Source organism: Salmo trutta, chromosome 12 (genome assembly GCF_901001165.1).
Source record: "Salmo trutta chromosome 12, fSalTru1.1, whole genome shotgun sequence".
Classification (NCBI taxonomy): Eukaryota; Metazoa; Chordata; class Actinopteri; order Salmoniformes; family Salmonidae; genus Salmo; species Salmo trutta.
In genome coordinates this window covers 83,599,037-83,611,361 of record NC_042968.1, presented here as the reverse complement: position 1 = coordinate 83,611,361, position 12,325 = coordinate 83,599,037, and the positions used below count along the sequence as shown (strand labels likewise).

Here is a 12,325-nt window from a genome sequence, read left to right as displayed (position 1 = left end):
TGTTTCATCGATGAGAAAATGTGCAGAATGTCAGCCAAAATCCATCTCGTTCCAGCTTCTACCACTGCCGGACACATGGCTTCCATATTTGGTAGTGAGTGGAAACGCCAAGCGGATGCTTCACATTTTTACATCCGGTGAGATATCTGTCTCATTGTTCTGTGGTGTCACTATATGTATGACATATGGCCTCCCAAGTCCTCATATTTCATTGGGCATGCAAACTCTCCATAACAGACCATGATAAGAAAGAATAAAACAATAATTAAAATATGCATTGATTAATTATATCCCGACAATGCTTCAATTGGCTAGTCTTTCTATTTGACTATTTTCAGTTTAACTTTGGTTAATACCCAACCTATTGTCCTTGCTCAGTGAAGTCTGCCTCCCTCAAGGCAGGCATTGAGTTGCTCTTTCAATTAACTTCCGCTTTATCAAGCTAACAAAACTGCGTTTCCCTAAATAAAACAAGCGTCGTCACCACTAGCCTTACGGTCTGGGATGGTATCTCCATCTGCACCATTAACATAACACTGCTAATCTCACTACTGTCCCATACAGTTCAACAATTCTGCCCCCTTTCATTGCACAGGACAAGGCCTGTAGATCAAGAGAGGCTTGGTTCTTTTTTGCCATCAGTAGATATTCTCAGTCTCGATTGACATTAAACATAAACTATGCAGTTTTGGTAATGGATTCTCCAAAAACTCAACTCTTTACTTCACACATATTGTTTTTGTTTAGCACTATATTCTAAGAAATATGACATGGGACATTATCTAAAGCATGTTTAACTGAAAAAGTATGTAGTGTTTGTACTCAAGCAATCTTTTATAGCATGAACAGCCCATTGTGAATCATTTCGTCCATCCACATCTCATCCACTGCTATAGTAACTAACTGACCACACCTGCATACTGTATGTGGGGTGGCTACAAAGGAGCAGAAAATCCTATTAGTCTTAGTGCTACTTTCAATTAAATCTTAACAGATGGTTATTTGGGACAATTGTGTTGTATTAGTCAACTTTAATTAGATTTTTGAGCCATGAACCATACAGGTCAGGTATTTTTGGGAGAAGTTTAATCCCCTTGACTAAACTTTCCTCCCCCCTGTTAATCCCGCAAATTCCAAGAGTATGCTACTAAGAAATTAAAGTTAAAGTTTAACAGAGCAAGTAACCACATACATCCACCCAACTACAGCACTCAGTACTTTGGTTGTCCATGGAGTGTAATCTTCTAACCATGCTGACCTATTTTTGAAGTTATTAGTTATACCAAGAGTTTACATTTTAACACAGATTATGATTGCTGGAAAATGCTTATAAAGGGAAAATACCTGGTTTATTAGAAAATATGACTTACTTTCAACTAAGAACTAAGTTTCCATAAACTAATCTCTTGGAGCAACAGGGACTATTCTACTTCCGTAATCAGCTGGACACATACGAGGCGACCTAAGAAATGACATTCTAGTTAGAAATTGAATTCAGGAAATAAACAGTATGGTCCTGTACAAGATGCATTAGGAAACGCATATCCCGACATGAATTTGAAAAGAGCATTTAAGAGACAACTGGACATAGCCCTGCAGGCAGAGGGAATTTTATTTATGGTACAAACAAGGCAGCTCTTCTGAAAACGGAGATTAAATGTACATGATAATAATGAAGACAAAATACATACGACAAAAAAGGCATTCAAGAAATACTTTAGGTCAATAAACTTCATGCCAAAAGCTTCTTTATCAATAAAAATGTGTGGATTATTCATCAGCCCCTTGTTTTCACAGTGGTTTGATTACCTGACATTACATTCCCATAAACAGACTGAAGACGATGCAAAGACTGATAATGAACAATTCAAGGCAAACATAGTTAGAGAAAAAAAATCTGATAATAAAAAGTAATCATAATAGAAAAATCTAACTGCAAGAGCATTTGGAAAGCCACAAATTCTTATTTCAATGGAAAATGCAAAGAAACATGGAATGTCATGTTAGAGGAAAACTATGGGAAGATCTCCCTTTAAAAAAACGTTTGTTTTCCAATGATGCTACATTTTGCTTAACTTTGGAAGGTACCATTGTTTACTGACATCCATCAGAGATTTTAATCATACAATTGGAGAAACAATTTTGGTTACTGTGGGTACCAAGGGCCAGAGATACATTATGATTGAATACTTAAAGGTAAGAAATCAGACTATTACAAAAGTGAAACGTCTCCAGAAGGAATGACAGAAAGAGGTATTTTTTCTTTATTGATGTGTGAAGAAAAATAGGTATCCCATTAACTGGAATGACAGAACCATGAACACATAATACTTTAGGCTATGCTGGGCAGAGAGAGTATACCAATTTCCCCTCAAACAGCTATGTATTTTCTATTAGGTTATCATATATACTTTACACATAGACACAGCCAGTCTTCTATGGATGAAGATCATTAGAGAGACAGATTGTGATTTGTGGATTAAATCATTCAAGAAAATAATTTATTGAGGGAGGGACAAAGACAAGTGAAACAAAACTAATGTCGCTGGGAGGTTGGGCAGATTATGAGGCATAGCTGGAATTGATACATAGAGGTGGACTCAACTACAGTGCCAAATGCAATGTTTTTTTGGGGGGAAAATTCAGTCAGATAGAGATTTTTTTTTAAATGAATTTGTGATTATATGTAAATCTGCAACAATGTATTAACTTTCCTGTAACACACCCCATTTAGTGTGCTTGGCTACACACATTACAGGGCTGCAGAGGGCCGTGAACCGGTGTTGCTGGGGTATCTAGAAGAATATACATGTATATACAGTACAAGGCATTAGAGAGACAGAGGCAGCTGTCAGAGGTGGTTGCGGCTGCGACGTGGATAGGGCTCTGTATGCTTTATCGGGACGAGGTGATAAATCAGACGGGTTCTGGCCGGTGCTATGCACATCTCGCCTCTGGATCACTGGATCTGGATCCCAAACAATTGTGCCACATATGATCAGATGTCGTCTTTCCATTAGTGAAAGAGATGTTCCACACATTGTGTAAAGTCAAGTCAGATTAGTTTTTTTTTAAAATACTAATTAAGCAGCACAGATATAATAGCTGTGTGAACTGTCAGTAACATCACAAGATTTTGTGGCCATGCTATCATCTGACTTCCAAAATATTTTAGTGTTTAAAATGTAAATAAACAGTCAAACTTACTTCATACCTGTATAAAAAGAGAATAAATAGAATCAGTAAACACACCACTCAATTCACCATACACAGTAGTATATACACAACATATCAAATAAAACAAGTACTGCACTACTTCGAATGGCAAAGAGCTCAGTGGAAAAATAACAAATGAGAGGAGAGCAGAACAAGGAAGAAGAGCAGAAAGCAGTCATTTCCACACCCCATTGTCAAACCCAAGTCCAAACCCAACGGCCGTACCTTTCCGGGAATGTAGTTACGGTCAAGGCTCTCGTCCTGCAAAAACATGTGAAGACAGCGCTCGTTTTGAGCGAGAGGATGACCTGCAATTCTAGAAAAAAAGAGAAAGACATGAATTTATAGATAAAGATATGCATTTAAACATCTTCCCGACTGTGCATTTAAAAAATGGTGTCTAAAAATATGACTTTTAGTTCATCTACACCAGCAGAAGCCAATTCCAAATCTGCCACCACAACACTGTTTCAGCTTACTTCATATTATTACAAAAAAGTTGATCTTGGTTAGCTCAAAATGTGTTTTCTCCTGGCATTGGTTGTCTCAAGATGATCCTCTAATGTTTAGTAAGTTAAGACCCACCTGTTGATGAACTGCTCAAGACCCACACGTCGCTCTTCGATGAAAGCCTCTTCAAAAATGCCTTCATCCCCACGGAAAGGTAGCTGTCTCTTCAGTGCCTTCCCAGGCAAGGGCGGCACTACAATCTGGAATAAATCAATAGCAATGCATTTAGTCCATAGCCGTTAAAATAGCTGATTAACTTAACCATGACTAATTAATTACAAAATTATTTCTCTAACTAATGAAATTAGTAATGTAATAAGCAACGTATGTAGACGTCACCATTGAGGAAAAACTCTACTGTAATGATATGTAGATACAGTATATATTATAGTCCATCAATATAGGTCCTACCCAAAATACATTTTACCCAAAAACAAATAGCTAATCTTTCACTCGCCTTGCTGTCTCGCTCCAACTCATTCTTCAACCACTCAAAGTCACTGTATCTTCTTCGCGCAATGGAATCCTTCAACTTAAAAATCGGCAGGTTTGTCTGCATTTAATGAAAACAGAAACAAGAATATTCTCGTCAAGAGACAGCCGACAAGTATATAACTAAACGTTAGTTAACCCTGTTAGCCTAAAAGGGCTAGAAAGTTAACGTTACCTCAAAAGCTATTTGAATAACTTCCCTAGCTGACAATGCTAGGTTATCTAGCTAGTAGGCCCGTTCTTAATACCTCAGTGAGTAGGCCGGACTAAATCCCGGGCCTCGATTTTCATCCACCTAACGTTAGTAAGCTATAACTAATTAGCTAGCTGAAAATGTTTGTAGGTTTAGCTAGATATCTAACGACAGATATCCATCTTCAGCAACCTACCCGCATTCGGACTTCGTAAGTTGTGAAACGGTTCCGCCCGACTCCAACAGTTTGTGGGTCATAAACGTCAATTTCCAGAAAATTGCTGGGGGGACCATAAGCATCCGTCAGGTCCTGAGGCTTTGAATTTAACCGGCGAGTATCAGCCACTGTGGGATCTGACATTTTCCTTATCCGACAACCCAGTGAGTTCACGTCAGAACACTCAATACTGAGAAATAATTATTAGATCTCCCCTTTCATTAATTTGATGTGGTATGCAAATGTAAATGAATCTGCCCAGATTTAGAGGGCCACCCTGTGCCCTCTCTCGCTACACACACCCAGCCACACTGAGGGAGTTCGATTAAGTGCACCGTGACGTAAAAAGGGTAAAAGCGGTGTCGAGGAGCACCCTCTCAAATGGAACAGTAATCTGCGCCAGTCGGCCATGTGTTTTATCAACAAGGCAACAATATGTATCGTTCAAAAACAAACAATATCTCCTTTCCTTAAAATAGATGCTCAAATGTTCCAACTAGTTTTCATTGGGAAGGTAGATAAATACTTTAAAAAGAGCAATACATGTTGCATGTGAAAACACAGAATCCTACAAATTACTCCACGTGCTTAACCTTGGTTTTGAGCCGACTTTCGGTGTCGGCCTAAACGGGTTCTAAAACGAACGCAATCAACGCTAACCCGGTTTACCCCGGGAATGCCCAATAATGTTTGTACCATGTTTTGTGTTGCTACCATGCTGTGTTGTCACCATGCTGTGTTGTCATGTGTTTCTGCCATGCTATGTTGTTGTCGTCTTAGGTCTCTCTTCATGTAGTGTTGTGGTGTCTCTCTTGTTGTGATGTGTGTCTTGCACTATATTTTTATTTTGAATCCCCCGTCCCCGCAGGAGGCCATTTGCCTTTCGGTAGGCCGTCATTGTAAATAAGAATTTGTTCTTAATTAACTGACTTGCCTAGTTAAATAAAGGTTAAATAAAATAGAAATGTCACGGTAAATCAAATTTACATTTACATTTTAGTCATTTAGCAGCCGCTCTTATCCAGAGCGACTTACAGTAGTGAATGCATACATTTCAATTCATTTCATACGTTTTTTTTTCTCGTACTGGTCCCCCGTGGGAATCGAACCCACAACCCTGGCGTTGCAGACACCATTGCAAACACCATGCTCTACCAACTGAGACACAAATTGTATTTGTCACATGCGCCAAATACAACAGGTGTAGACCTTACAGTGAAATGCTTACTTACAAGCCCTTAACCAACAATGCTTTAAGAAGTTAAGAATAAAAAATAAAAAAGTGTTAATTAAAAAATGGATAAGTAAAAATAGAAAATAGAAAATGAAAGTAACAAATAATTAAACAGCAGCCGTAAAATACCAAGCAAGGCTATATACAGGGGGTACCGGTACAGAGTCAATGCCGGGGGGCATCGGTTAGTCGAGGTAATTGAGATAATATGTACATGTAGATAGAGTTAAAGTGACTACTTATAGATTATAAACAGAGAGTTGCAGCAGCGTAAAAGAGATGTCTGGGTATCCCTTTGATTAGCTGTTCAGGAGTATTATGGGTTGAGGGTAGAAGCTATTAAGAAGCCTTTTGGACCTCGACTTGGCTCTCCGGTACCGCTTGCCGTGCGGTAGCAGAGAGAACAGTCTATGACGAGGGTGGCTGGAGTGCCTTGTGGTCGGAGGCCAAGCAGTTGCCATACCAGGCAGTATGGCAACTGGCAGTATGGCAACCAGTCAGGATGCTCTCGATGGTGCAGCTGTAGAACCTTTTGAGGATCTCAGGACCCATGCCAAATCTTTTCAGTCTCCTGAGGGGGAATAGGCTTTGTCGTGCCCTCTTCAGGACTGTCTTAGTGTTTGGACCATGATAGTTTGTTGGTGGTGTAGACAACAAGGAACTTGAAGCTCTCAACCTGTTCCACTATAGCCCCGTCAATGAGAATGGGGGCGTACTCGATCCTCTTTTTCCTGTAGTCCACAATCATCTCCTTTGTCTTGATCACGTTGAGGGAGAGGTTGTTGTCCTGGCACCACACGACCAGGTCTCTGACCTCCTCCCTATAGGCTGTCTCATCGTTGTCGGTGATCAGGCCTACCACTGTTGTGTCATCGGCAAACTTGATGATGGTGTTGGGAGTCGTGCCTGGCCATGCAGTCATAAGTGAACAGGGTGTACAGGAGGGCAATGAGCACGCACCCCTGAGGGGCCCCCGTGTTGAGGATCAGCGTGGCGGATGTGTTGTTCCCTTCCCTTACCACCTGGGGGCGGCCCGTCAGGAAGTCCAGGATCGATTTGCAGAGGGTGGTGTTTAGTCCCAGGGTCCTTAGCTTAGTGATGTGCTTTGATGGCACTATGGTGTTGAATGCTGAGCTGTAGTCAATGAATAGCAATTTCACATAGGTGTTCCTTTTGTCCAGGTGGGAAAGGGCAGTGTTGAGTGCAATAGAGATTGCATCATCTGTGCATCTGTTGGGGTGGTATGCAAATTGGAGTGGGTCTAATGTTTCTGGGATAATGGTGTTGATGTAAGCCATGACCTGCCTTACAAAGCACTTCATGGCTACAGACGTGAGTGCTATGGGTTGGTAGTCATTTAGGCAGGTTACCTTAGTGTTCTTGAGCACAGGGACTATCGTGGTCTGCTTGAAACATGTTGATATTACAGACACAGTCAGTGAAAAGACTTGCCAGTTGGTCAGCGCATGCTCGGAGTACACATCCTGGTAATCCGTCTGGCCCAGCGGCCTTGTGAATGTCGACCTGTTTAAAGGTCTTACTCACATCGGCTACGAATAGCGTAATCACAGTCATCCGGAACAGCTGGTGCTCTCATGCATGTTTCAGTGTTACTTGCCTCGAAGCGAGCATAGAAGTAATTTAACTCGTCTGGTAGGTTTGTGTCACTAGGCAGCTTGTGGTTGTGCAAGCCCTGCCACATCCGACAAGCATCGGAGCAGGTGTAGTACGATTCAATCTTAGTCCTGTATTGATGCTTTGCCTGTTTGATGGTTCGTCGGAGGGCATGGTTCGTCGGATGGGATTTCTTATAAGCTTCCGGGTTAGAGTCCCGCTCCTTGAAAGCGGCAGCTCTAGCCTTTAACTCAGTGTGGATATTGCCTGTAATCCATGGCTTCTGGTTGGGGTATGTACGGACAGTCACTGTGGGGATGATGTCATCGATGCACTTATTGATGAAGCCAGTGACTGATGTGGTGTACTCCTCAATGCCATCGGAAGAATCCTGGAACATATTCCAGTCTGTGCTAGCAAAACAGTCCTGTAGTTTAGCATCTGCTTCATCTGACCACTTTCTTATTGACCGAGTCACTGGTGCTTCCTGCTTTAGTTTTTGCTTGTAAACAGGAATCAGGAGGATAGAATTATGGTCAGATTTGCCAAATGGAGGGCGAGGGAGAGCTTTGTACGCGTCTCTGTGTGTGGAGTAAAGCTGGTCTAGAGTTTTTTTCCCTCTGGTTGCACATTTAAGATGCTGATAGAAATGCTGTAAAGCAGGTCTACCTACACCTGTGGTATTCGGCGCATGTGACAAATAAAATTTGATTTGAATACATTCTTGAAAACAAATGAAGTTAGAAACAATATCAGATTCAATTTACAACATTATTTGATATACTGTATATGAAGTGTCAGCTGGCCAGTCAATTCCAATGGTAGGATTCAATGGCGATTTTAGCATGTAAATCTTGGTGGGGCTAACTAAAAGTATTATTATTTATTTAAGCTTTATTTAACTAGGCAAGTCAGTTAATAACAAATTCTTATTTACAATTATGGCCTACCCCAGTAAAACCCGGACGACGCTCGGCCAATTGTGTGCCGCATGCCAGCAAAGCCACTACACAACACTAAACAATACATTCATTTCACTATAATGGTGACAAATGGTGCCCACAAACAGTTAGGGGCTACATAAAGCTGTCCCAACAGATCTTTCTTTTCAGCACAATGTAGTGCATCCTTACCACTGCTACACCTGGCTATCAGCGGAGCCTTGAATGGCAGCGAAACAGTTAATTCACCCTCATTTACTGCCTTTAATTTTTTAAATAATAATAAACAACAATGGGGGGCATATGAGCAGACAATGAAAGCTTTTACAATAGTCGATGATTACATTTCTCTAAAACAGGCTATAGGCTACATGTGCACCACAAAGTCAGAACAGTAGGCTAAATTGTGAGGGGGAAAGGTATCAAATTATTAGGTTGAGGCACATGGGCTACTAACAGTTTACTACATAACTGTAACGGCTGTCGTCTGAAGAAGTGGACCAAGGCGCAGCAGGTATGTGAATACTCATTTTTTATTACCAAAACAAAAGGAGTAGAGCATCCACAGGAACAACACAAAAGGGTGACACCAGTGACAGTTCTGCAGGCTACAAAAGCAGTGCAAAAAACAACCACCCACAACCCCACAAGGCAAAGTAGGCACCTTATGTGTGACTCCCAATCAACCACAACCCTCTACAGCTGTGCTTGATTGGAAGTCACACGGCCAAAATCAATGAAACAATAACAAACACACACTCCCTTCTGCCACGTCCTGACCCAACTACCCCCTCTACTGGTCAGGACGTGACAGTACCCCCCCCTCAAGGTGCAGACGCCGGGATGCACCTAAAAAAAAGGAAAACAAGAAAATCCAACAAAATTTAACACCTAAACAATAAGGGAGGGAAGGGAGGGTGGCTGCCGTCACCGACGGCACTGTGCTACACCCTCCCTCCCCAACCCACCTATCCTGGAGGTGGCTCAGGTGCAGGACGTGGACCTCGCTCCACCTTCGGCGTCGCCCACTTTGTTGGCGCCGATAGCTGCGCCGGGCAGACGGGCCACTCGGGCTGACCCTGGCAGACGGACCACTCTGGCTGGGTCGGAAGACATGCGGGCCACTCGGGCTGGGCCGGAAGGCAGGAGGGCCACTCGGGCTGGGCCGGAGGGCCACTCGGGCTGGACCGGAGGGCAGGAGGGCCACTCGGGCTGGGCCGGAGGGCAGGAGGGCCACTCGGGCTGGGCCGGAGGGCAGGAGGGCCACTCGGGCTGGGCCGGAGGGCAGGAGGGCCACTCGGGCTGGGCCGGAGGGCAGGAGGGCCACTCGGGCTGGGCCGGAGGGCAGGAGGGCCACTCGGGCTGGACCGGAGGGCAGGAGGGCCACTCGGGCTGGACCGGAGGGCAGGAGGGCCACTCGGGCTGGACCGGAGGGCAGGAGGGCCACTCGGGCTGGACCGGAGGGCAGGAGGGCCACTCGGGCTGGACCGGAGGGCAGGAGGGCCACTCGGGCTGGACCGGAGGGCAGTCTGGCCACTCGGGCTGGACCGGAGGGCAGTCTGGCCACTCTGGCAGAACAGGGCAGTCTGGCCACTCTGGCAGAACAGGGCAGTCTGGCCACACTGGCAGAACAGGGCAGTCTGGCCACTCTGGCAGAACAGGGCAGTCTGGCCACTCTGGCAGAACAGGGCAGTCTGGCCACTCTGGCAGAACAGGGCAGTCTGGCCACTCTGGCCGATCCTGACAGGCCGGGCACCCTGGCAGATCAGGGCAGGCGGGCACCTCTGGCAGAACAGGGCAATCTGGCCACTCCGGCAGAACAGGGCAGTCTGGCCACTCCGGCAGTTCAGCGCAGTCTGGCCACTCCGGCAGTTCAGCGCAGTCTGGCCACTCCGGCAGTTCAGCGCAGTCTGGCCACTCCGGCAGTTCAGCGCAGTCTGGCCACTCCGGCAGTTCAGCGCAGTCTGGCCACTCCGGCAGTTCAGCGCAGTCTGACCTCTCTGGCGACTGTTGACTGGCGGGCAGCTCTGATGACTGTTGACTGGCGGGCAGCTCGGACGACTGTTGACTGGCGGGCAGCTCTGGTGACTGTTGACTGGCGGGCAGCTCTGGTGACTGTTGACTGGCGAGGCTGGGCTGACGCACTAGACTCCTGATGCGTGGGGCTGGTATTGGACTTTCCAGCCTGGAGACACGCACCTCCATGCTAGTGCGTCTAGCGGGAAACACCGGACCGAAAGGGCGCACTGGCGGTCTTGAGTGCAGGGTTGGCATCACCCCTTCCGGCTCGATGCTCCCCTTGCCCTGGCACCTGCGGGCCGCTGGTACTGGGCGAACTGGGCTGTGCGTCCGTATGGGCGAGATGGTGCGTACCACAGCGTAACATGGCGCCCTCCACCTCATACGCACCTCCCTGTAGTCACGGGTAGCTGGCTTACGGCTCTTCCCTGTCCTGGCCAAACTACCCGTGTGCCCCCCCCAAAAAAAATCTTGGGGCTGCCTCTCGGGTTTGAACGCTAGTCGTGTACCAGCAAAACATTCCCGTTGGTTCCTCTGTCCAGCTGCCTCCACTCTCCTGAGTGCCTCCACCTGTTCCCATGGGAGGCGATCCCTTCCGGCCAGGATCTCTTCCCAGGTGTAGGCTCCCTTGCCGTCCAGGACGTCCTCCCATGTCCATTCCTCCTTTTTTTCTCCTGTGGCTTCCTCCTCTTCTGCTGCTTGGTCCTGGTTTGGTGGGTGGTTCTGTAACGGCTGTCGTCTGAAGAAGTGGACCAAGGCGCAGCAGGTATGTGAATACTCATTTTTTATTACCAAAACAAAAGGAGTAGAGCATCCACAGGAACAACACAAAAGGGTGACACCAGTGACAGTTCTGCAGGCTACAAAAGCAGTGCAAAAAACAACCACCCACAACCCCACAAGGCAAAGTAGGCACCTTATGTGTGACTCCCAATCAACCACAACCCTCTACAGCTGTGCTTGATTGGAAGTCACACGGCCAAAATCAATGAAACAATAACAAACACACACTCCCTTCTGCCACGTCCTGACCCAACTACCCCCTCTACTGGTCAGGACGTGACAATAACACACACTTAGTATTACTTTTTTAGCTACAGTATACATATCTTCCTAGCATATTACATAATTTATGCAGCAGCATACAAGACATTTTTGGACTCACCTTGTTGTACTGTACTCACTTGAACAGGAAGGTGGGAAGGGGGTCCTTCATGGGCACATTTTGTCATCAAACTTTGTAATCAAAGTATGGCGTCTCTGGATTTATGGTGCTTTCAAGACAACTGGGAACTCAGGGAAAAAAGAAGGTTGAATCATGACATCAGTGATTTTCAGGACGGAGCTCTAGAAAGAGGCCCGAGTTCCCGACTTGGAATTCCGAGTTGGATGACTGTTCAAAACGTATTTTCCCAATCGGAGCTAGTTTTTTTCTAAGTTCCCAATTGACTTGAACTCACTGAAATCTGAGATTTCCCAGTTCCGAGTTTCTAGTTGTCTTGAACGTGGCAGAAATCATGCTGGATTGACAGCATGTCCAATGTTGAATGTTTATCCTTTTAAGCTTGGAAAGAGACCCTTAAACCCAGACTTGGACCACGCACCCACTCCACTCAATAGCAGGCTAGTGATCGCTTTGCAACGCTTGCAGTTAACCACTGATTCCTTTCAAACCACTCATTATTGAATTTGTGATTTCTAACTTGTTGTGTAATGTTTTTGTTCAATGGCTGATGAGCACCGATACTTTTGAGCTATAATTTCTATTCATAATTTTTCTTCATATGACAAGGCTTGAAAAGGATTTGCCAGCTTGCTAGCTAAGATTTTGAAAGTATGATGTTGACATAATCAGTCCAATCAAAGCTATGGTAGATTTAACGTCATTT

The 12,325-nt window shown here is 45.0% G+C and overlaps 1 protein-coding gene across 5 annotated transcripts; it reads right to left on the bottom strand.

Moving 5' to 3' along the window:
• Positions 1–1,594: 1,594 nt before the first annotated feature.
• Positions 1,595–5,185, bottom strand: LOC115204472 (sorting nexin-12). Of its 5 annotated transcripts, none has more exons than XM_029770071.1 (6): positions 4,608–4,972; positions 4,184–4,279; positions 3,802–3,926; positions 3,442–3,532; positions 3,208–3,214; positions 1,595–3,009 (listed from the first exon to the last, which is right to left on the bottom strand). In XM_029770071.1, the coding sequence occupies exons 1-5, from the start codon at positions 4,770–4,772 to the stop codon at positions 3,209–3,211; spliced, it is 483 nt and encodes a 160-aa protein (XP_029625931.1). In that variant the 5' UTR covers positions 4,773–4,972; the 3' UTR covers positions 1,595–3,009; position 3,208. The 5 variants fall into 5 exon arrangements, with proteins under 5 accessions (XP_029625931.1, XP_029625930.1, XP_029625933.1 ...); XM_029770070.1 differs by having other exon boundaries at positions 1,595–2,968; XM_029770073.1 differs by lacking the exon at positions 4,184–4,279 and having other exon boundaries at positions 1,595–2,968; positions 4,608–4,976.
• Between the last annotated feature and the right edge of the window lie 7,140 nt (positions 5,186–12,325).

Bases quoted from the DNA above. Each gene is read 5' to 3' on its own strand.
- LOC115204472 (XM_029770069.1), bottom strand. From the start codon at position 4,772: ATGTCAGATCCCACAGTGGCTGATACTCGCCGGTTAAATTCAAAGCCT. The intron at 4,280-4,607 runs GTAGGTTGCTGA...CATTAAATGCAG, and splicing joins CTTACGAAGTCCGAATGCGG to ACAAACCTGCCGATTTTTAA. The intron at 3,533-3,801 runs GTGGGTCTTAAC...CTTTTTTTCTAG, and splicing joins CTTGAGCAGTTCATCAACAG to AATTGCAGGTCATCCTCTCG.